Source organism: Sceloporus undulatus, chromosome 1 (assembly GCF_019175285.1).
Source record: "Sceloporus undulatus isolate JIND9_A2432 ecotype Alabama chromosome 1, SceUnd_v1.1, whole genome shotgun sequence".
NCBI classification, from domain to species: Eukaryota; Metazoa; Chordata; class Lepidosauria; order Squamata; family Phrynosomatidae; genus Sceloporus; species Sceloporus undulatus.
The window spans coordinates 263593060-263616446 of record NC_056522.1 but is presented as its reverse complement, the minus strand read 5'-3'; the positions used below and the strand labels follow the sequence as shown (position 1 = coordinate 263616446).

At 42.9% G+C, this 23387-nt stretch overlaps 1 protein-coding gene across 1 annotated transcript in view; it reads right to left on the bottom strand.

Annotated features, from left to right (window-relative positions):
• DRD4 (dopamine receptor D4) overlaps positions 1-22785 on the bottom strand; it is a 45955-nt gene extending 23170 nt beyond the window's left edge. Inside the window, exon 1 of the mRNA XM_042442568.1 lies at positions 22239-22785. Coding sequence (XP_042298502.1) covers positions 22239-22571 — 333 coding nt within the window. The 5' untranslated portion in view covers positions 22572-22785. The remainder of the gene's footprint in view (positions 1-22238) is intronic.
• Between the last annotated feature and the right edge of the window lie 602 nt (positions 22786-23387).

The window sequence follows — 23387 nt, the reverse complement described above, 5'->3', positions numbered from 1 at the left end:
TTATGTTTGTGAAGCCACACTACAAACCATGCAAGCATTTTCTCAGCTGATCTCAGTAGTTCAGTGCAAAACTTGACAGGACAAGACAGAATTTCAGCAGATGCATTTGGTCACCCTTCTCAGGAGACACCATCTATGCTGAGTATTTACATGATCATTTCTCTGTATGGGAAGAAGAAAAAACAGTAGCAGCTGCTATCTGTAGTCTGAGGGTGGAGAATGAGGAGACCGATGCATTAACTGAAGTATGCCTGGTCTGTAGAATCAGCCCCAACATGCACTGCTCATTACCAATAGCCTAACACATAAGTAATCAAACAGTAGTAATAAAATAATATCCTCTACATCTAAAATCAGAGGTGGCAGAGAGTCAGTGTGGTTTAATGGTTTGAGTATTGGACTTAGAGACCAGGGTTGAAATCTCCATTCAGAAACTCACAGGGTGACTTTGGGCAAGTCACATTCTCTCAGCTTCAGAAAAAAACAATGGCAAACACATTCTGCATAAAACTTGCTAAGAACACTTTAGGGATAGGGCTCACATAAATCAGAATCTGCTTGAAAGTATGTAACCATATACAACAGCATCTGAAAGGAAAAGTCCTTCCTGGCAGAGGTGAGGTGGGACCTGAGGATCTAAGTCCTGTCATTTAGAGTGGGTCCACTGGCAGAGACCAACACAAACATTTCAATTCATTTACAATCTGCAACTCCCAAGAGATTATCACACAGAGACAGGATAAAGACGGGATCACTCCCCCATCCTTATCTTGTCTTTGAATGCGATCCCACAAAAGGCTTTCAGATTGCAGCACTATTGTCCCATCATTGAAGCGATATTGTATTAACATGAACCCTCAATGCAAAATGCTGGGCGATGTCACTTCAGTGATGGGACAATGCCGGGATCTGCACAACAGTTGCAGTCAATTGCGCTCTCTGGACTGGATAATGACGGGATAAGTGTAACATCAAATGAAAATATTCTCGTGATCACACTACAACTGAGTGAAAAGGATGGGACAAGGACATTTTGTCCCCCTCTGATATTCTCCCCAGCTTTCTTAATCAATACAGCCAATGTTGAGCAACATCTGGAAGGCCACACAATTTTCACCCCACATATTTATGGTGTGCAGTCAGCAAGCAAGCAAACATGCACACAAACACCCAAATACAACTGAGTGAAAACTGTCTGAGGCAGAAACAGAAACTTGTTTTATTGGAAACTGGCTCAACAGGACCTTCCATTCCATCCCCAGTGCAGGGATGTGAAAGAAATAATATGCACAATTAGCAAATATTTCCTTGTTAATTTTGACTCTTCCATCTTTTTTCTCACTCAGCAAATAAGAAATGAATCTACACTTTGAACATTTCCTATTGTCAAACTCCTGCTGAAGTCACTGCCACAGCTGCTGAATTCATTTACACAGAACTTTATTGGAAAGGTAATTAGTAGGCTAAACACAGCTTCTCCATGCTTATAAAACAGAAATGGGCTCTAATTTGATCCGTGTCTGATTATTTTAGAACACAATAGGGATACATTAACTTGTTATAATTGGTTCTTCTGATAGTGCTTTTGTAGCTTTAATCTTACTTTCACCCTTTCTTTCTTTCTATACTATTGAACCTGTTAATAGACTCAAAACAATTCTCAAAAAGAGTATAGTTTCATTATTTTCATTTTCCAGGCCACTTTTTAGCAAATAAGAGTTGTGGATTTTTCCCCCTTAGAGGAGTGAAGCAAACTAACTTCTTATTTATATCATGTTACAGTACCCAAATTCAGGAGACCCTCATCATTAGCTCGATTTAATGCTCTCCCAACAGCAGTGCTGGAAGGGAAATATAAGAAAATTCCTCATGAGTTGCGACTATGTCCCTGTGAAACTGGTGCTATTGAAACCACAGCCCATGTGCTTTTGTATTGTCAATTTTATAAGGATATTTGTCACCAGTTGATTTCCCCTCTTGTAACCAATTTTCCTGGCCACACTGACGTGTTTTATTAACGCTATTTGTTGGACAGCTAGAACCAAACTGTCATACTGAAGGTAGCAAAGTTTTGTTACTTTATGTGTAAAACACATCAACAGATGGTTGGTAATATCTGATGTCAGATGGAAGAGATCATCTCTGATTTTGTATCAACAATTGTATTTTACTTATTATTTTATCCATTTTACTTATTTTACCTATTTAGTCCACTTATTTTAATGTCATTATTTTACTCTACTTATTTATCTTATTTTATACTGGTCAATGACCAAAATAAAGATTGATAGAAGCAAACTAACATGTCCACTTAGAAGTAAGTCTTACTGAGTTAACTGACATGTACCCTGAAGTAAATGGGTATATGATTTCATCCTATAAGAAATATAAACCTTGTCTTCCTCTGAGGTAGCAAATGTGTTTGATGAGGCTATTAACCTGGGAGAAGTTGTTTCATAGGTCTAAAGATTTGTTACAAAGTTTTCTCTGATACAGCAACTAAGCATCAGAGAAGAGTCTTCTAGTTTAATTGTACACCTATCATACCAGCTTTCTGCAAAGCATGGCTATTGAGCCACTTTGTGTCAACCATGGCTTGTGTCAGTGATCCCCAAAAAGGGAAGAGTGGCTAGTGTTCAGGGAGGAGACACGAGTCCCTAAAACTCTCTCCCATTTTTCAAACTATGGTTTACCAGCAGCCAGTATTATGTTTGCACAGCATCCTTGCCATCTCAGAAGAAACCATCTGCCTCTCTAAAACTGGCAAATGAGAGGAAAACCCCCAAACCATTTTGATTATCCTATGTTTTAAATTTAGTCCAAAAGAGTTTGGGCGTGGCCATGGCTTGAAAACGCTGGAAAAGCACACCACTGTCGCTAGCTCTCTGAGATACACAAAAGCAAAGCCAGATGTTCAATGGCCAGGTGCCATAAATGCTGATTGTGCCAATGCAGGGAATTGTACACACTCAGACTGATAATCTGCCCTGATCTCCTCTTGTCCAGCAGCTGCTCCTTCTCTTCCCTAACACTTTTCCCTTAAGGGGCCAGCACTGCCTGAACCGGACAGATCAGTCAGCTTTTTTTAGGTCCTGCTTATCATTATGCCTCTGCCGTGTTTTATATGTATACCTCACCGGGGGGGGGGGGGGGCACTGTGGTAAAAATCTGGTTCTTGATTTGGGGTCAGTAGTATAGTTGGATTTCTTTCTTTACATCTTTCTTTTTCAGGGATTCTATAGAGATGGCCAGATGCAAAATAATGCAGGAATCTATTATACATTAGCAGTCATACAGATTAAAATATTGGACTGAAACACCTTATTGTGTAGTTATGTGAGGGAAAATACACTTGTTGAGATACCTGCTAATGCACAAGTATCAAGAGTCAAGACAGTTTTGCATTCAAGCTGCAGAACCAGCTGAAATTCAACATCTGGGAGCCACACTAAATCTGAGACAAGAAATCTATTTCTGAATTTCCCACCATCTCTTTCCTTTACTTAAAAGTAGGGATGGAAAGACTATTTGACATTATTTGCTTCCTAGATTTTTTTTTTTTAATGGGGAAAATAACACAGACGTTACAATATTCTGCAGGTTTTTATCTGGTATTTGCACATCCCAATGTGTTTCATGATTGTTCTGCTTAGTACCACATCCAAGCCTTTGTATTCCCCATCACCATGTACAGCTGTGAGAGCTGGACAGTGAAGAAAGCTGGTAGGAAGAAAATCAACTCATTTGAGATGTGGTGCTGGAGAAGAGTGTTGAGGAGACCGTGGATGGCCAAGAAGACAAAGAAATGGGTCCTAGAATAGATCAACCTTGAACTATCCCTGGAAGCAAAGATGACAAAACTTAGGCTGTAGTATTTTGGTCACATCGGCCCGTTACAAACGGGCACCCTAGTACGCGACGAGCACGTACTAGGGTTAGAAAGGGGCGTCACTTCTTGACGCCCCTAACCCTAGTACAGACCCAGTCCGTACAAAATGGCGGAGCCCTATACAGATGGGTGCTGACATGACTACGTCACCACCGCGCCAGCTCCAAATGAGGCGACGCGGTTGTGATGTTGTCGCGCTGCGCGGGGGCGCCTAGAGCGCCCTTTCCACGGCACGAGAAGGCACTCCGAAACGGAGCTCCTTCTGCGGTTTGTGTCGCTGGCGCAGCCTTTAGACAGCTGCGCCAGCAACGCAAGGGAAAAAGGGGCCGAGCAGCCCCTTTCTCCTCCTCCCCCCGCCATCGGGTGTTCTTGGGGCATGAAGCCCCAAGGACACCCCTTTCCAGGCCGCGGGGAAGCGGCGGATTGGGGCCTCAGAGGCTGCCATTGTGGCAGCTGAGGCTCCGATACAGCGGGGAAAGGGCCGGTTACAGGCTGCCCCAAAGGGGCGGTCTGTAATACGCCATCATGATAATGTTGCTAGGAAAGGTGAAAGGTAGTAGAAAGAGAGGAAGACTGATGCCAGATGAGTAGACTCGATCAGGGATGCCATGGGCCTGAGCTTGCAGGATCTGAGTAGAGCAGTTGAGGACAGGGGATCTTGGAGATGTCTCATCCACATGGTTGCCATGAGCTAAAGTCAACTCATGGGCAGTTAACAACAACAAAATAATACAGGCAGGTTTTTGCCCCCAACTTGTGGCTGTGCAAAAATGCCCATATCCTTCTTGCAACCTCCCCAGTGTTTACAAACAAAAAGGTTCCCTCCCGCTAAGCAAATTTGGCGCGGCACAGACCGCTGAAAAATTGGCATGGTACACTGCTGATCATAAACAATGTTGGCCATAAACAGTCTACAACAACCCACTCCCTCTGACCGGGGAAGACCCAGTCTACTGCCACCCAAGTGGGCAGATCAGGCTACTCCCTCACCGTTGGCTGGGCACCTTGTTCTGGGTGAAGCCTTTGACCAGGGGGCACTTGATTTTGGAGCAACTTTGCGAGCAAGGTTCAGCTGGGGAGGGGCTGAAAGCCGCAAGAGAAAGATAGAAAAAAATAAAATGTTTCTTTCTTCTCCTTGGGGCTGCCACTGCTACCTTTCTGGCTGAGCACACTTCCCCCCCCCTTTCCCCTCCATCCTTTGGTCCACCATCTTTGCCTCCCTAGATGAGCCCAACCATGCGCTCAGTGGTGTGGGGATAGATCAGGCTTGATTGTGTGGGTGTAGAGTGGGTCCTCCTGGGTCAGAGGAAGCTAGCTAATGTAGGCTGAAATGACTTCCTTCCTCCATTTCCCCTTCCCATCCCAGTAGTGAGTGAGTGAGAGAGGATTATTAGGCCCAGCCAGCCCACCTACACTGAACAATAAACATAAAATAGCAACAACATGCTAATTGGATGGAGGATACAACCCATGAATCTGTCATGCTTCCAACCTATATCTCACCCCCAATATCACACCAATCTAGCAAAACACACCTGGCAAAAAAGGGGCAAACCTCCCCCCCCACCTCATAAACTGCAGATTAAAAACCAAATGAATGAACCAGGAAAAGGAATAATCACAAATACTGATATAAAGGTATCCGGATTTGTTGATTAAACTGAGTTATTCATATCTTGAAAGGTGCAAAAAAGAGTTAGTTAAAAGAGAGACACTGCATTCTAACTAATTATAATTTTCTATTTCCAAACTTATACACTAATACTATTGTTTCGGGGTGTTTTATCCCTATCTAATGCTGGTTGTTAACTACTGAATGTTCATTTCTATAAAACTGGCTCCTTTCCTCTTCCTCCTCCTGCTTTCCCCCTTCTGCTTTGCTTTTGCTGCTCTGCTTTGCATTTGTTAAAGAATTTTGTAAGTTATATATTAGGGCACAGAAGCTACTGTACACTCATCCAAGGTCACAATAATCCAAAATAATACTCCAGTTCTCCTGCTCAAGAAAGGTAAGAAAATGAATCTGATATATATATATATATTCAAGCTGACCTTCTTATTTCATTCCCATGGCTTTCAAATCCCCTGCTCACTTAGGACAGCAAACATACCTGAACTTAAGACTTCTTAATAAAAATTGTTACAGTCAGCTTGAATTTCCATGGTTTATTCCTAGCTTTCAAGATTACTATTTTATTATTATTACTGATTTGGCATACATACATATATGCAAACTCTCTCTGACACTTTGCCACATCAGGCCTGTAATGCAATCTCTCTGGAAAATGTAGATGAACAGCAATCTTTTCCCCTATAACTAATATGAAAAATAAACAGATGCCTCAGCTTTGGCTTGGCTCATTTCTTTTGTCACTATTGCCTCTTCAATATATGAGCTCATGACATGATTAATGTCTGACGAAACTGAAGAGTTAGCAGTGATATTCAGGTACTCCTGTTGCATGTATGTACTTGCAGGACATCATTTATGGAATATGGTTTGCATGTTTCTCACTTCATCTGTGTTTGGATCCGATGACCAGAAACAGCCATATGTGAACACTGCATATCCTCAGTCTATGTTAGAAAAATTTATAAAACAAGGCAGATCAGGGACAAAGCCGGTGTGTGTGTGTGTGTCTGTGGGGTCTGAACCCACCCCTTCCGTTAGATACAATGAATGGTGTGCACTGCTGCATCACCGCACCCAAGCCCCATTATAATGGTGGCACTTAGTCTGGACCTTCCCCCCCCCCCCCCTTTTACCAAAATCCTGGCTACATCCCTGGGCAGATCCCAATTTTTACTCATCAAGGTCTAATGCAAATCTACCAGTAATAGTGGGTATAACCCTAGATAATGACTCCCAGTTTTCACACATATGTCCTGCTATATCAGTAGGTCTAAAACATATTGAATTCATTTACAAAACAGTGTTAAACATGTTCCAGGAAAATAACATACAAAAACTAAACTCAGACCGGTCATTTGGTATCCAGGACTGTACACAAAATACAGTGGTCTGAAAATCTTGGCCTGGGAGTTTGGATACTAATGGTCCAAAACACACTGCATAAATAATCCAGTTTGAGACCATTTTAGCTGCCCTGGCTCAGTGCTAGTTTATTGTGGCACCAGAGCTCTCTGATAGAGAAGGCTAAATGTCTCACAAAACTCCCAGAATTACCTATTATTGAGCCAGGGCCATTAAAGTGGTCTCAAACTGGATTTATTTCTGCAGGTATTTTGGACCAATGTTCCCCAAATGGCTTCACATCATCACTACTCAAAACCAAACTCGCAAGCAAAGTAAAGCCAGATCCCTGCCAAATGTCACATCTTTCTATTTTCAAAGTGCAGTTCAATCTTTTCAATAATAATTTGTTTCACCCTATGTGTATGTTAGCTAAAGGCTTTCCCATCTCTTTCTTTGATGCTTGCGCTTTGACTGACTGTGGATTAACAAAAACCAAATCAGCTTCACCCTGGTCACATGGTAAATTGTTACTTAATCATACCAGGTTGCCAGAGATTAGCCTGTCAAGGCACACGGTGTAAAGCTTTAGATATCTTAAATGGCTTAGACCTCCTTTAAATAGTGCTCAGTAGCAAAAGATCCACTAGAGGCATTCCTCATCTCCCATTTTATACAGTCATATACAGCCAGTGTTTCCATGACAAACATATGTGGTACAGCTACTAAGGCAAGGAGTTGTCTTCATATATTTTAGGGAAAGTGAAAAGATAAACCAGGCTACCCAAGATTTTTATACAACAAACCTTTGCTCAGAAAAGGTCTCAAGTTAAATCCCTGGCATTTTCAGGTATAGTTGGGAAAGGCCTTGGTCGGAAACCTTGAAGAACTAGTCTCAGTCAGTACAGACAGCACTCAATGCTCAACATATTTATTTCATTTTGGTAAGGAGAACACCCACATCAACCATTTTCTCCAACTCACAAGTACAAATTCTGGAAAATGTTCATTCTGATGCTACATCGTGCCGATGCAAAACACAATTCTCATATTGCCTGTGGATGACTACATTTGGATGCCACAATAAACTTGGGGAACTTTAATTACCAAGGATGAGTAACATGCCAGCACATGATAATCAACTGCTCCTGTCATTTCTGGTTTGTTGTGGCATCTGAACCTGGAATCAACTGGCTTTCTAGCCTGTTGTTATCACAAGGAGAGAAAGAACCCAACTGTATGGTTTCTTCCACCAACCTGTTGATAGTGAAAGGGCTGGGTAAGGGGGAAAAACGGTAGTTGCAGCAATATTCAGCCATCATTGTATACAACCACAGTGCATGGATTGTAGCTTAAATGCTCTTAAATGAGCACATTGCCCAGTCCTTATAAGCTAGAGCTCCAATTATTCCCTAATTTATCATGATGACTGAATGCAGACGTGTAATGACTGGGCCCTCCAGTCATTTGGGGACTTCCCCTGAACCACAAAGGGTTAATCTGGGGGGAGGTACATGCAACGCTATCACTAACATTAACTGGAACACTGTATTCGTTCTCTTACCTGAAGTGGAGATATCTTGCTAGTGCCGCAGCTGTTTCCATACTGGCCTAAACCCTGTCATAAATAGCTGCAGTATTCTGTGTTTCATTTTAGCATGGTTATGAGGGAGTTCCTAAGAGCTCTCATTAGTTTCTGAATATCCACCCCTCACCCAGTGTAGATATCTTCCAATATTCCCACAGTAGGCTCCTTTGAGCAGGTAAAAAAACATCTTGAACCAGGGTTGTGTTGTGGTTTTTTGTGTTTTTTTGCATTACTGTTTTAATAAAAAAATGGATCCTGCTTATTATATTAATAGTAAATTTCCTATCTTTCCTCAAAAAAGTATTGAGTTGCTTCTCAGACCACAGACCTTCCTGTACTTCTGAAGTCTAGTCTTGTTACTGAACATGAAGCATCTGTTCAGTAACAAGACTAGACATTTCAGGCCTTAAACAGGATCAGACCATCCACTAGAAAGAGCAAATTCACTGAACTTCAACTTACAGCATCTACTCATGTACTAGACTAGAAATTTTAGTCAAAAAATTGCCCCCTCCCAAAAAAAAAAATTGAGTCAACTTATCCACAACCTATGCTCTTTCTCCTACCTTAGACCAGCTAATAGGTCAATGTACATACTGTATTTTAACTCCTATTAAAAAAGGAACCATCCACTGGTGAAAGGCAAGAACATAACCTGTCCTGGAAGCACTGACTCCCCTCTGTTCCCTTATCCATCCAACCTTTACTATGAGCACAAACAGTTATGCTTACTGGAATATTGTGAGTTCTTTGGCATTGTTTTCCTTTGCTTCATCCTTTAGATCCTTTGTTACATGCCCCTCAGTTTTATCCTCGAATTATTTACAAGTCATATCAAAATCCTTAATTTTGACCCCAAAGCCTGCCCTCAATTTATGCATAAGGTTGACTTATAGTTGAGTATATATGGTGTGCATGATGACAAATGACCTGACAACATAGCATTCATTTTAGTCTGTAAATATGGTTAGCAACTGAATCTTGTTGACTTCTATTAAGTCATTAATACCTAGCATCTTTTTTTTTTTAAATGTCATCTTTAGCCAGTGGTCTTCTTCCCATCTCTTGTCAGATATTTGTGTGTATACAATGTCCTGGACTTGAAAAGGCTGCCCTGAACAATACAGAACTCAGGGGAGGGCAACCAAAGTAGATGCATACAAGATGGGTAACACTATTGGATTCTCAAATGTGTGTAATGCCTGCAACACAGAAAGTTAAAGTAGAGTAGGGAAAAAAATTCAATACAGATATCTAAAGCTTCACAAAGGCTGCATCTACACTGCAGAAATAATCTACTTTGACACCACTTTAATTGCCATGGCTCAATGTTATGGAATTCTGGGATCTGTCGTTTGTTGTGGCAATAGAGCCCTCTGACAAAGAAGGCAAAATGTTTCACAAAACTACAGTTCCCAGAATTCCATAGCATTAACCAACAGAAATTAATGTGGTGCCAAACTGGATTATTTCTGCAATGTGGATGCAGCCCTAGTGAAGAACATGATAGTAAATGAAAGATGTAAAAATGAAATGTTGCTCTTTCTCCTCCCTTAGACCAGCTAATAGGGAACAGAAAACAACTTTCTCAGAATTTGAAATTCTTCTTTGTCGATGAAGATCACAACTATTTTCCCTCCTCGGGAAATTTCTACCCAGAAAACATATTTTTAAAAATGGTGGTGGAAAAAAGAACTACTGAGGGGGAAGGGAAATCAAGGAAATCAAGAGCTTTCTAAAAAATCTTCCCATTTGCCATTAGACGTTGATTTTTTTTCCTGTTGTGGAACAACCCCCTGATTGACACTGGTCAATCAGAGGTCTCCTTTGCCACAGCATTCTGTTTTTTTAGGTGCTTCAGCCCAAACTTGAACCTTTGAAACATTTTCACATGAGAGCTCCCTACCTGATGGACTCTGTATGTGAAAGACTACAACTTCCCAATCAGCATGGCCAATATTACACTGTGGCCATTACTATACTGGGTACATAAAGGTTTCTCTGTGTAGAATGGGCTCTTATGTTTAAAATGGAGACCCTTCTGATAGAGATACAACTTAAAAGATGTTATGTTGTTATGTTATGTTAAGTTATGTAGTATGTTATGTTACTGTGTTATGTAGTAACAGTAGGATTTAGTGGTTCATTCAAAAACTGCACATTTTCTGTCTACTAAGTTTCTGCATGAATACTAAAATGAAATCTGTAAGCCATGTCAGGTGGTAAGTATAGAAATAAATATACAGTACTAGTGCAGACAATAGTCCTTGGATGTTGAAAATAAATACCACTAGAATCTTAACATTCACTCACATGACTTTTATACAAGTGAGAGATAAAGGAGCCAGTATGGTGTAGGGCTTAGTGTGCAACACTGGGGGTTAAGAGATCTGAGGAGTTTCTAGTCCTTATTGAGCCATAAAACTAAATGTATGACCTTGGACTGGCTCATCTCTCTCTCTGAACCTATCTTGCAGGGATGATGTGAGAATTTAGTGAGAAGAAAGAGAATCATGTATGCTGCTGGAGGAAGGTCAAGCTAGAAAGGCAACTAATAAATGATGAGGGATATTTTGATAATATGAAAAGTCAACTTGGGAACAGTAAGTGATCAAAAGAAAGAATTTATCTCCACAAAAGAAAAGTGTCAATATGTAGATATCTGCATATGCAGATATAGCACTTGGGCAGGAAGGTCACTAGATTTTCTGAAGGGAAACATGTCAATTCTTCATTCTGGTTTTCAGGAAGTGACATCTTGTTTGAGAAGACGTGCACACAAAAGATGCCCTCATGTATAAGTAAAAAGAATGGCCTCTGAAAATTCCTACACAGAGTCTCCAGCAAGACAGAGTGACATGCAACTAGGGTTGCCATAAGTCAGGACCTCTAAACCGGGACAAATGTAGGACAAATGTAGGACAACATTTTCAAATATAGGACACTTTTATAAAAATGGAGGACATGAAAAAATTGCTGGTTTCTTTTTAAAAAATATAGGATTAAACAGGAAGGGGGGTTAAATAAGGGAGTTTGAGAAAGGGGGCTATAGAAGGAGGGCTAGATGGGGTACCTAGAGGGGATTAGGGTTAGATAAAGAGGAGTAAGATAGAGAGGGTTTAGAGGGGGTCTTAGAAGAGACTTAAATAAGGAACTTAGATAGAGGGAGGTTAGATGGACTTAAATTCTAAAGCACCAGAGTTGTTCTCTCTGCAGGGCTCTCAGACTACATACACACTGCAGAAATAACCCAGTCTGACAGTACTTTAACTGTCCTGGATCAATGCTATGGAATTCTGGGAAATGTAGTTTGTTGTGGCTCCAGAGCAGAGCTCTGCTTGTTCAGTGCCAGGAGCTGATTTGCCCGCTCGGATTCCCAGTGATTGGGTGGTATATAAATAAATCCTATTATTATTATTATTATTATTATTATTATTAAATAAGGTGGTTAGAGCAGTGGTTCCCAAACTGTGTCCTTTAAGAGATTTTGGACTTCAACTCCCAGAAGCCTCAGACATGTTACTCAATAGTCTGAGATTCTGGGAGCTGAAGTCCAAAATTCCTTCAAGAGCACAGTTTGGGGATCACTGGGTTAGAGAGAGGGGGGAGTAGATAGAGAGGGGTTGGAGGGGAGTTTAGATGGAGAGAAGGAGGTAGATAGAAGGGGGTTAGAGAGGGCTCAGTTAAAGTGGGGTAACAGGGGGAGAGGGAGTCAGAGAGAGGGTTAGAGAGGAGAGGGGTGTGTGTTTGGGGGACCTTAGGGAGGGGGCTTCCAATGTCCGACGGGGGTGATCCTGGGGGGAGCCTGGGGCCCAGGAGGGGCCTGGAAGGTGCCCTCTTGCCTCTCGCGGGTGCCAGCCCCTTCCTCCTCTTCTGAGCCTAAATGCCGAGGCTCTTCCCCCTCTTCCTCTCTGACAGCTGGGTCCCTGAGGCGCCCCTCCCCTTTAGTGAGGCAGCTCTCCTGACGCTTCAGAGCCCCTTCCTTGCAAGAGCAGGAGGAGGAGGAGAAGGGCTGGGGGGCAGGGGGTCCAGGAAAGGGCCCTTTCGTTCCCCAGGCTGGGCTGCCCCAGAGGCCAGGGCCCTTTCCTCCCCTCTCCCAGTGGCCTGCCTGGATGGGCGGGGGCCACTGCTGCTGCCGACCTGCCTGGCTCTGCTCCTCCTCCTGGCGCCTTGTTGCCCTGCCTGACTAAGCCTGCTCCTTGGGAGGGCTGGCCAATAGGGGCAAGGCAGAGCAGCAGAGCCCTCCCCTGCCAGCTCCAGCCCATCACAATATAGGGATGCAGCAGGGCCAGGAGTCGGGCAGCCACCCAAGGGCGTGACGTGACCGGGAACGCCCCCTAGAAATCGGGGGAGTCACGCCTCCCACCGGGTTATGTCAAGCCTATATGCAACCAACGGTTCAGAAATCCATCAACCTGGGTATCTGTTTGAAGCAGATAACAGCCATGGCAAAGTCTCAAAAATAACTTGGAGAAGAGGTAATTTTTAAAGAACTGTCTTCAATTATGTTGAACAAACAAATCCATTGGAAATATCTTCTTTTCTCTTTGTTTAATTACTACCACCTTTTGGGTGGGGGGAGGAAAGGAATATGTTAACTACATTTGCTGGAAGCCAAGTGGCTTTAACAGATGTACTTCAAAGGAAGATCACTTGTGGATTCAGGAATATACTCCTTACGTGCACTTCCTTGCACAATAAGAGCTTGTAGACTCTTCTCACACAAAAGTTCTTACTTGGACATTCACACTCATGTAATTCCAAAGGCAGGAAGGGGGCCCATGCTTGGTAGGCCTGCACTCTCTTCACTAGGGTCTCTGATGGCTCACCCCTCCTGCCTTCTGTGCCTTGGAGGGGGAAGGTCTAAGGCAGTTGGGATACCACACATGCAACAACCTCCCATGCCATTTAGAAATGCATTCTGTATTTTAAAATGTAGCTGTAAGAGAAACCGGCTATTTGGAGACAAAGTCTTGATAAGTAATTGCTTCTTAAATATAACTGTTCCCACCCTACTTGTGACATCTCAATAGCCACACGTTCATATTCCTGTGCGCTAGGTTATTCTTCAAGCCGAGGACTGCATCTGCACTGCAGAAATAATGCCTTTTGAAGCCACTTTAACTACCATGTCTTCTTCTTATAGAGTCATGGGGTTTATAATTTGTTGTGGCACCAGAGATGTCTGACAAAAAAGGCTAAATATCTTACAAAACTACAAATCTCAAACTCCCATAGCACTGAGCCATGACAGTTAAAGTAGAGTCAAACTGTATTACTTCTGCAGTGCAGATGCAGTCATAGATGAATTAGGTTCAAACAGCTTCCCAAGAAAGAAGCTGTTTAAGTCATTCTGGAATTGGTTTACTGTAGATGGGTACTCTTTAAAAAGGCATTTGAGGCCCAGGTGAAGACATGGAGACTTTCTCTCTGGCACCAACTTGAAAATGTCGAGAACTGTTTGCAAGCAGCTTGAGTATCATTTACTGTGCAGTAGTCTTGGAGCTTTTTGGGTACCTTTAATGGACTTGAGAGGACAAGGTTTTGTCCACAGCACTCATTAAATCATAGAATCGTAGAGTTGGAAGAGACCACAAGGGCCATCCAGTCCAACCCCCTGCCATGCAGGAATTCACAATCAAAGCACTCCCAACAGATAGCCATCCAGCCTCTGTTTAAAAACCTCTGAAGAAGGGGACCGCACCACTCTCCAAGGGAGTGGTAGTACAGGATTAGTCCATCAGTCTTAACACAGGGCTGGAAGCAGACTTTGTCAAGTAATGACAACATTAACCTCTTTGGTTCTGAATAGTTCTATTCTAACTATGACTAGGGTCCAAAACCTACTGTAGAAATAATCCAGCTTGAGATCGCCTGGCTCAATGCAGGTGAAACATCAGGACTCACTGGGATTTGTAGTTTTGTGGGGCACCAGCACTCTCGGGCAGAGAAGGCTAAAGAAACTGTGAAACTATAAATCCCAGAATTCCATAGCATGGAGCAACAGCATTATGTCATCAGTGTAGATGCTCCCTGGAGACCTCTAAAACTAGAAGGCATTTTGGGGAGAAATCCTCAAAAATGCCAATGGAGGGTAGATTTGGGGAGCTTTATTGAGGATGCCAAAAAAAAAAAAAAAGACACTGGAATTACATATGGCTTACACCTGGCAGAAATCTTCAAATGGAAGGAAGCCTTTTTCAAAAATCACAAATCGTTTTTTGTGGATTTTTCAGGCTATATAGCCATATTCTGGAAGAATTTATTCCTGAAGTTTCATCTGCATCTGTGGCTGGCATCTTCAGAGAGTGGTGGCATGGAGGTGTGTGGGGTATATATACTGTGTGACTCTTGGTTGAGAGGAAGTGATTTGCACATAGTCCAAAAAAAAACCCACAAAAAACTATGGATGCTGGCTGTGAAAGCCTTTGACTTCACAAAAATCACAAAATTGGGCAGGCATACAGGAAGGAGCTGTTCCACTGTCACACCTACCATAGGTTCCTGTGACAATTATACAGCTCCATTCCAGAAATCATGACAACAATGGAAGCATGAGATGAAGCTGTGGGAAGAAGCATCCAAGTTATCTTGATGATCCAATATTGCAGCAAGTTGGGCACAGGGAAGGTGTGATATTATCCCACAAAACATAGTGTTAAGGCACAATTTCCATAAAATTTATCTCATGTGTAACTATTGCACTAAACACAATAGGTTAGATTTGAACAAAGGATGCAATCCTATACATGCTTCACTGGAACTAAATTCCCCTATATTCTACAGGGAATATGTCTGTGGAAACATGCACAGATATAAAGGTTGCACTGTAAAAGTTTATTACATTTAGGTATCCTGGAAATCAATGTAAAAAAAAAATCATTACTAAGTGCCACAAGTTTCAAAAGGAACTAAGCACAACTAACATAGGAGGTGTACAGATGGACGGCATGTAGCCGTTCTTTTACTGAATGGATCAGGGCCTCAGCAACCTCACACCATGGCCCTGATCCGGTCTCTGGAGAGCGCAAAAAGGAGCCACAAAAAGCAGCTCCTTTTTGCTCTTTCCAAGAGGCACCATAGCCGCTGCGGTTTACGATGCTCCTTTGGCGCTGCATCATGTGGATGCAGTGCTGCAGTCACGCCATGATGGCACATGCCAAAATGGCACCCGGGGGGGGGGGGTTAGGGTATCCAGCATGAGGATGCTACGCCCTGGCTCTGCCCACAGGCCGGCACAAAGTGCCAGTCTGTATAGGTCCTTAGTCTGGATCAAATCCATAGCCTGGTTAAAAAATCAATTACATGCCAAAGCCATTGTGCAATGAGATCTGGAAAACAAAATTATCTAGTCTTAGGTATAAGAAAAAAAGAGAATCTGATCCCCAAACCTTTGACTTTCAGTGGGCTAAATCTGCAGCCCACCAACAACTAACCTTACAGTATTCATTAAAAGTGATGGTACCTCTCCAAGAACTATTAGAAACATTCCCATAACTCGCAAGCAGCAGGGGAGAGCAAACTACTTGCAAACATCTCTAGATTATAGATATTATATGACTAGGAGGCTGTATCTAACGGTATTAGAATCAGAGGGAAGAAGGTTCCCAAAACAAGGTCTTAAAACTGTTATTTTAATAGCAGCAACTGTTGTATACAGAAATGAAGGAAAGCACAGAATTTTTTGGGGGAAGAACAAAATGACAGCTGTGAGATAAGCAACACAGGGAAATGACACTAAGGAAGATAGGAACAAACCTATATACAATGGCTCCTTGGTATCCACTAGGGATTGAGTCCAGGACCCCTCACGGATACCAAAATCCATGGATGCTCAAGTCCCATTAAATACAATTCCATAGTAAAATGTTGTGCCTTATATAAAACAACAAAATCAAGGTTTGCTTTTTGGAATTTTAAAAAAATTCAAGCTGTGGATGGTTGAATCTATTGATAAAGAACCTATGGATACAGAGGGCTGACTGGGTATACAAATTCCATTTGCAAGACATGCACCTTTCACTTCTTAGGTACATGCTATTTCTATATATGGGCTACAGACTCTTGTAAGACATACATTTACACAGATAGTCTTATGTCATTTGGATTCTTGATATCTCAATGGGCCACTGCATTCATATTTGTCTATCCTGAATGAGCTGGATACTCCTCATGCTCCACCAGAAAAGGGTAATATCTAGTTGTCCAAACAGATCCCTATCACAAATGTACAGGATAGTTTTAGAAATGGGCACACTTTGCACACTTTGTCAACTTATGGCAACCCAATGAATTTCATAAGCCATTTCCTTCCTCTGAAATATAGCCTACGGCACCTGGTATTCATTGGCAGTCTCCCATTCAAATACTAACCAGAGCTGATCCTGCTTAGCTTCCAAGAGCAGATGGGATCTGGTGCCTTTAGGGTATTTAGACTGGATGAGTCCGGATATACAGAATCATTTTTGACACTTACAATTGCAGATAAATGACCATTGCAACATTTCCTCCCAAACATGTTTACATGGTCAGTTATTAGTAATTGTAAGCATTTATATAATACACTGAAAATGTTTTCCGTTCCCGTATGATTACACACAATACTACATACTTTACCATTAATGGTAACATTTGTGGTCCCTCTGCTAAATTATGCCACCAGGGTTTCTTTATGCTTCTGTTGGGATGTTAACCTTATAAGCCTAGCGGAAGCAGAAAATAATTACTTTTTAAAGGCAAAAAGGCCACTGCTTCTCCACTTCATTTTCAATGTAACCAATTATATCATCAGACTGCAAAATCTTGTAGGACAAGCCTGTACACGTTTTGATTCACCAAAGTAAAGGCAGATGCCAGCAGTTCAGTAAACCTGTTTTACTCAACTGCTACCTGCCCGGGACTGTAGAAACAGGGCAGGGTGAGGATGCACTAAACAGGGGTAGGCTGGATTAAAATCAGTGAGCTGCATGTTGTACAGACCTGCTTCTAACACTTTCCTGTAGTGCCACAAACCAATGCCATGTAGTCACATCACAACATCATCACAACCCCAACCCCATCAGTTCCAGAATCCACTGTGTTAACTGGCTCTCCACTTCCAGGCCACAGTAATCTCATAAACCTTTAGTAAATCCTGCTTGCCTCTTGACCTGGCTTTCAAATGCTTTGGACAACATGTACAAATGTCCTTACTCTGTGTGCTGTCGCTTAACCGATTTAGCCTGGCATACTGGAAAATTCTGTCTAAGCAGAAATTCTGGCTGTGAGTTTTTGGAGTATGAGTATGATACCAAGCAGGTATCATTTTTCAAAATCTTGCTCAGCAAATTATACAAACCCTATGTGGTTCAAAATGTTGCTTTCTTTTTGGCCTTGCACTCTTCACAGTATGTCATTCTGACTGGCCAGAATTGGACTCTTAACCTTGATTCACATTAGAGACATCAGGAACATTGCTATATCAAATTTGGGGCTAAACTCAACCACTAATCCCAACTAGAGTAGTCCAGCTGAGTCAACTGTTGAATGGTAAGTGAGCTTGTATGCAGTTCTCAATTACTGAATGAGTCTACTCTAGTTAGGACAAGCAATTAGATTGAAGCCCTTGAGTGAAAGCTACTAAGGAGCTTTTGATCCATTCTGTTTTGTACGTTGCAGCTCTTATTGTTTTGCTATTCTCATATTACAGGCATAAAAATGAAAGGATGAGGTGAAGAAATGAACTATCTACATGTACTAGAGAAAGACAACTCTCATCATGGAAATAACAGTCCAATGTATCTGAAGGACATCAGGGATGGCTTATGGTATTTCAAAGGGGACGTGAGTGATGCAATAGACCGAAAAGAACTGAAATAAAGTCCTATTGACTTTTTTCTTTCTTTTGACATTTAAGAACAAAGAATACTAGAAAAAGCCAGAATGAGACCTTCACAACTGCATGTACAATAAAGAATGGGTTTTTTTAACATAAATATACAACTGCTCATTTGATGATCAAAAAGCATGCTCAGGTCCTCAGCAAAACTTACAGAATAGCTGTATTCATTAGTATATCCATTGAAAGAATATATTAGCTCAACAGGCTTCTTTTCTTCTTTAAATGAGAAGTACCCTTGGAAACATGAGTGCTTTTTTCGACTAATAACAGCCTGCTAAGATAATGGATAATAATAGGGTGCGCTATGTGGCGCATCACTGTTTCTAATTCATATTCTAATACATATTCCTGACATTCAATCTACTCCACATTTAGCTCCTCTCACACCTCTGCCTCACAAGACTTCCATTAACTTCAAATGACTTTGAATCAGATCTAAGAGCAATTGGCACACCTACCTTGAACATTATTTTTCAGCTGGAAAAACAGAGACTTTTCAACACATACATTTGACATACAGATGCACATATATACTGAGATCTGACAAAATCACCCTTAGACCCTGCAAGTAAACAAGTCTGGAAAATTGTGCATTTATCTCTAAGTTCCTAATCCCAGCTTCCTATCCATCTTATCTGCGATATCTGCCTTAGATATCCCAGATTTCCAATAACAAAGAGGATGGCCCATGATCTTAAGTTTTAGGATGAGACATTCATTACCCCTTCCTGCCTGGACCACATGCCTCCAATGCCTTGAAAACAATTGCGTAGCTCAAGAGCAAGAGGTTTTCCAGATGTGCAAACCAGAATATAAATATTTGTTTCATCTGCCAGACAAACACAGTAGGCTCCTTCATCATTTGTACTTATTTGAGAATCCATGGTCCCCCAGGCACTTCTCTGCATCAGCTTCCAAATTTAAATTAGCATCAATGGTACTTCCATTTGCTCCAGCCTCTAATGATGAAAACATTTTGTATGAGATTCACCCACCTCTTCCATATGAAAATCTTAAGCTGTTTATCTTGGGATGCAATCTAGAAAACTCAGTGGCACTGACTTTTGACTTCAAACTCTTTCTAACAGCATTTATATTACAGAAATCCATAAAATTCAAAGTGCTGAAACTTAATTAGAAAACATATTGATTTCACTTCTAAATCACTTGCATCACATCTTTTCTGGAGGGGTAGCCATGTCAGTCTGCAGCAGCTAAAGTAAAAAAAAAAACATCTTGTAGTACCATAAAGACTAACATATTTCTTATTCCAGAAGCTTTAGTGAACTTTATCAAATGACTGTTTGCATAAATGCTTCCAACATTTTCAATAGACTCTGTGACAGGACCACTGTAGTTTAGGTACTTAGGATCCAACCTTGCCTACCATTTTGACAGTAGTTTTTTGTGGCATCTTCTGAAGATGCCAGCCACAGCTGCTGTGGAAACATCAGGAAAAAAACTCTTCTAAAACATGGCCTCATATACCCCAAAACCCACAAAAAACTAAGTATGCCAGCCATGAAAGCCTTCGACCTCACATTTTGACAGTGTTGGATCTAAGCAGAAACCACACTTCTGCAGCTCTCCTTTTGGGGTATATCCCCATTCTTCAAGACTCTATTTCTCATATGTAAAAATAAAATGGCAAGGTGTTGGAAAGAAGGACTGTACATCTGCCAAAATAGCAAGACAAACCACCCTGAATCTGTTGTATATTGTCAAATTGAAGTGTTGTGTGCATAGTCTCACAGAATAACATTATACTTGATTAAGCACCTGCCTTTTTCTAGACATTTTAATAACACTTCCCTGGCAATATTTATTTCATTATATTTCTGCCTTGCCCTTCCTCCCATGAGCTCAGGATGACACACAAGTGTCACAACATTTTGCATTGTTCTCATCACACAAGTAACCCTATAAGGCAGACTCAAGGTTGCAAGTGCAAATCATAGCCTTGTATAGTAAGCTAGTGCATTTAACATTCTGGATTGACATACCTGTAATTTGAAGACATTGTCTGTCTCCCTCAGACTAGAAATCCACATGCTTGAATGCAGAGTGGTCTAATGAGACCGACATGGCAAATGTAGCAAGGTTTGTGACCTGGACCTTCAACAACTTTGGATGCCTCCCAAACAAACATTTCACATTTACTTTGGAGTGCAAAATTAATTTAGAAACTGAATTTAACAAAACTTGATATCCAGACTGCGGAGTACATCCAAGACAAACTTGAGACTGATCACCAAACTTTGGCTTTTCCCATGAACTACTGTACTGTTTTTGTCGATTTTGTATTCAACTCGACCATAGAATCATAGAATAGAATCATAGAATCGTAGAGTTGGAAGAGACCGCAAGGGCCATCCAATCCACCCCCTGCCATGCAGGAAATCTAAGTCAAAGCATGCCCAACAGATGGCCATCTAGTCCTGTTTAAAGACCTCCAAGGAGGGAGACTCCACTACACTCCAAGGAAGGAGTGTGTTCCACTGTCGAACAGCCCTTACTGTCAGGAAGTTCCTCCTAATGTTGAGGTGGGATCTCTTTTCCTGGATCTTGCATCCATTGCTCCAGGTCCTGTTCTCTGGAGCAGCAGAAAACAAGCTTGCTCCCTCCTCAATATGACATCCCTTCAAGTATTTAAACAGGGCTATCACCTCTTAACCTTCTCTTCTCCAGGCTAAACATCCCAAGTTCCCTCAGTCGTTCCTCATAGGACATGGTTTCCAGACCTTGAAGCAAATTTTAAGAATACAGGTGCTTCCTCCCACCGCCCCAGCATTGTACCTTGCTTTGGAGCCCTGGTGGGTAGAGGCGATAAACAAATGCCTTATATAAATAATATTCAAATTTTTGTTTCATTAAAATCATAAGCAGAATCATTATGTTCAACCTGGGCAACATCAGATAAACATTCATGTTACATGATAGAATGCAATAGAGATGATGGAACAGTTGGCCGAATTATTTATTTATTTTTAAAAACCCAGCACAGGACACAAAGGGACCTTGCCGCACCTTTGGGACTAACCGAAAGAGTGAATTTCTTCCCAAAGGTGCGGCAAGATCCCTTTGCATACTGACTTTCTAGACTAACAGGGCTATGTCTTTGAAGAACAGCACAGAATTGCAACACTGATTCTGTAGAACTGTGCTGGTCTGTGAAAGAAAGCAGCAACACATTGTCCTTCTCAGAGAATGGGGGCTCAGCACCTCTGTACCCAAAAGGCCATGGTCTGCAGTGGGAGTGTACCCTGCATTCCCAAGTGAGCCCTTGTGGCTCACGATGCATCAGACAGAGGAGGAGTTTATCACACGGGAGGAATTTCTCTTGATTTTGAATGAAAAGAAAGTGGGGCCAGAATGCATTCACGGGAATTTGCAAGTTCAGCAAATTTATCTGAATTCGAATTGCGTTCGAACTGACTTCCCATTGCTCAAAATTGTTTGCCCAAATTGCGTGTTGTAACGTGAAACCCCATAATTGCGTCCAGATTGCTTTATACTATTGGATTATACTTCCAATTTCCCTTGTCTGATAAACTCCAGAGTTAGAAGAGACCCCAAGGGCCTTCCAGTCCAACCCCCTTATTCTGCCACGCAGGGACTCACAATCCAAGCCCCCCAGCCTCTGTTTCAAGACCTCCAAAGAAGGAGCGTGTGTTCCACTGTTGAGCTGAAAGGCAGTGACAGGAGCCTCCATATCCCCCTAAGGCTGCATGCAGAGGGGCATCGCAGTCTCCCCTGCAATGCAAAGCCTGCCCTGTGCAGCGTTTGTGCCCAAGCCATGGGGGCCAGGTGCACCTGGGACCTTTTCGTGCCCAGAAGCAACTCCAACTCGCAGAGCTCGATGAAGGGCGCGCTTTCTGCGGCCGTCGGGGCTGCTGGCTGGCCTTACCTCGGAGTAGACGTAGAGCGGGAGGACGAGGAGGGCGAGCAGGAGGTCGGCGACGGCGAGGCTGACGATGAAGTAGTTGGTGGTGGTCTTGAGGGCTTTCTCGGTGCAGACGCTGAGGCAGACCAGCAGGTTCCCGCTGAGGATGAAGAGGATGAGGAAGACCCCGAAGACCAGGGCGGCGAAGTGGGGCTCCGGCTCCGAGGAGGCTTCGGGGGCAGCCGGGCAGCAGGAGGAGGAGGAGGCGTTGGAGGGGGGGTCCCAGGTCTCGTTGGAGCCCATGGCCGCCTTCAGGGGCCGAGAGGGGCGCTTGGGGCAGGGAAGGCCCCTCCTCATGGGCTCCGGCTCCCCCGAGTCTCCTTCGGAGGGGGCGAGGAGAGCAGAGAAGGGGGGTCCTTTTGGGGGGTGTCTCAGTTCCCCCGAAGGGAGGGAGGAAGCCCCAGAGCCCCCAGGCTGCCCCACTCCATCCTCCCCCTCCGAGGAGGAGGAGACAGTCCCAAAGGAGGAAGGAGGGAAGGCGAGCTCTTCGGGGCTGAAAAGGGGGCGAAGTTTTCTCTCTCTTTTGGAAAGAGTGGGCAGAGAGGCCCCTGAGGGCCCCACGGAGCCCTCCTTCCTTCTTTGGGGCAGCAGCCAGGGAGGGAATGGGGAGGTCTCCTGAGGAAGAAAGAGTCCGCCACAAGTGGGTCAGCCCCCGGACGGAGCAAGCCGATTAGGACGGAGGCAAAGGAGGGAAAGGCTGGAGCCAAGGAAGGCGGGGAGAAGAAGGAGGTGATGGGGGTTTCGGGGAAAGGCTCCCTCCCCCCTCCCCCCCCTTCTCTGGGGCCTATTCCGGGGCTCCTTCAGCGCCACAGAGAGCCAGCTTGGGCAGCCTTTTGGCGGGCTCTCCCTGTTCCTGGTCGCCCTCACTCCCCCCGCAGAGGAGGGCCATGGAGGGCAGGGCAGGGAAACAGGGAGGACCTGGACCCACAAAGAGAAAGAAGGAGAATTATTATTATTATTATTATTATTATTATTATTAATTTCCCTCAGGAGGAATCCCCAGAAGCCCTCCTCCCTCCAGAGCAGGAGCACGAAGCACGGACTGATAGCGACATTATCCATCTATTATTTATTGATTATGATGTGCCTTTTTAGCTTTTCTGAGGCCGAGAA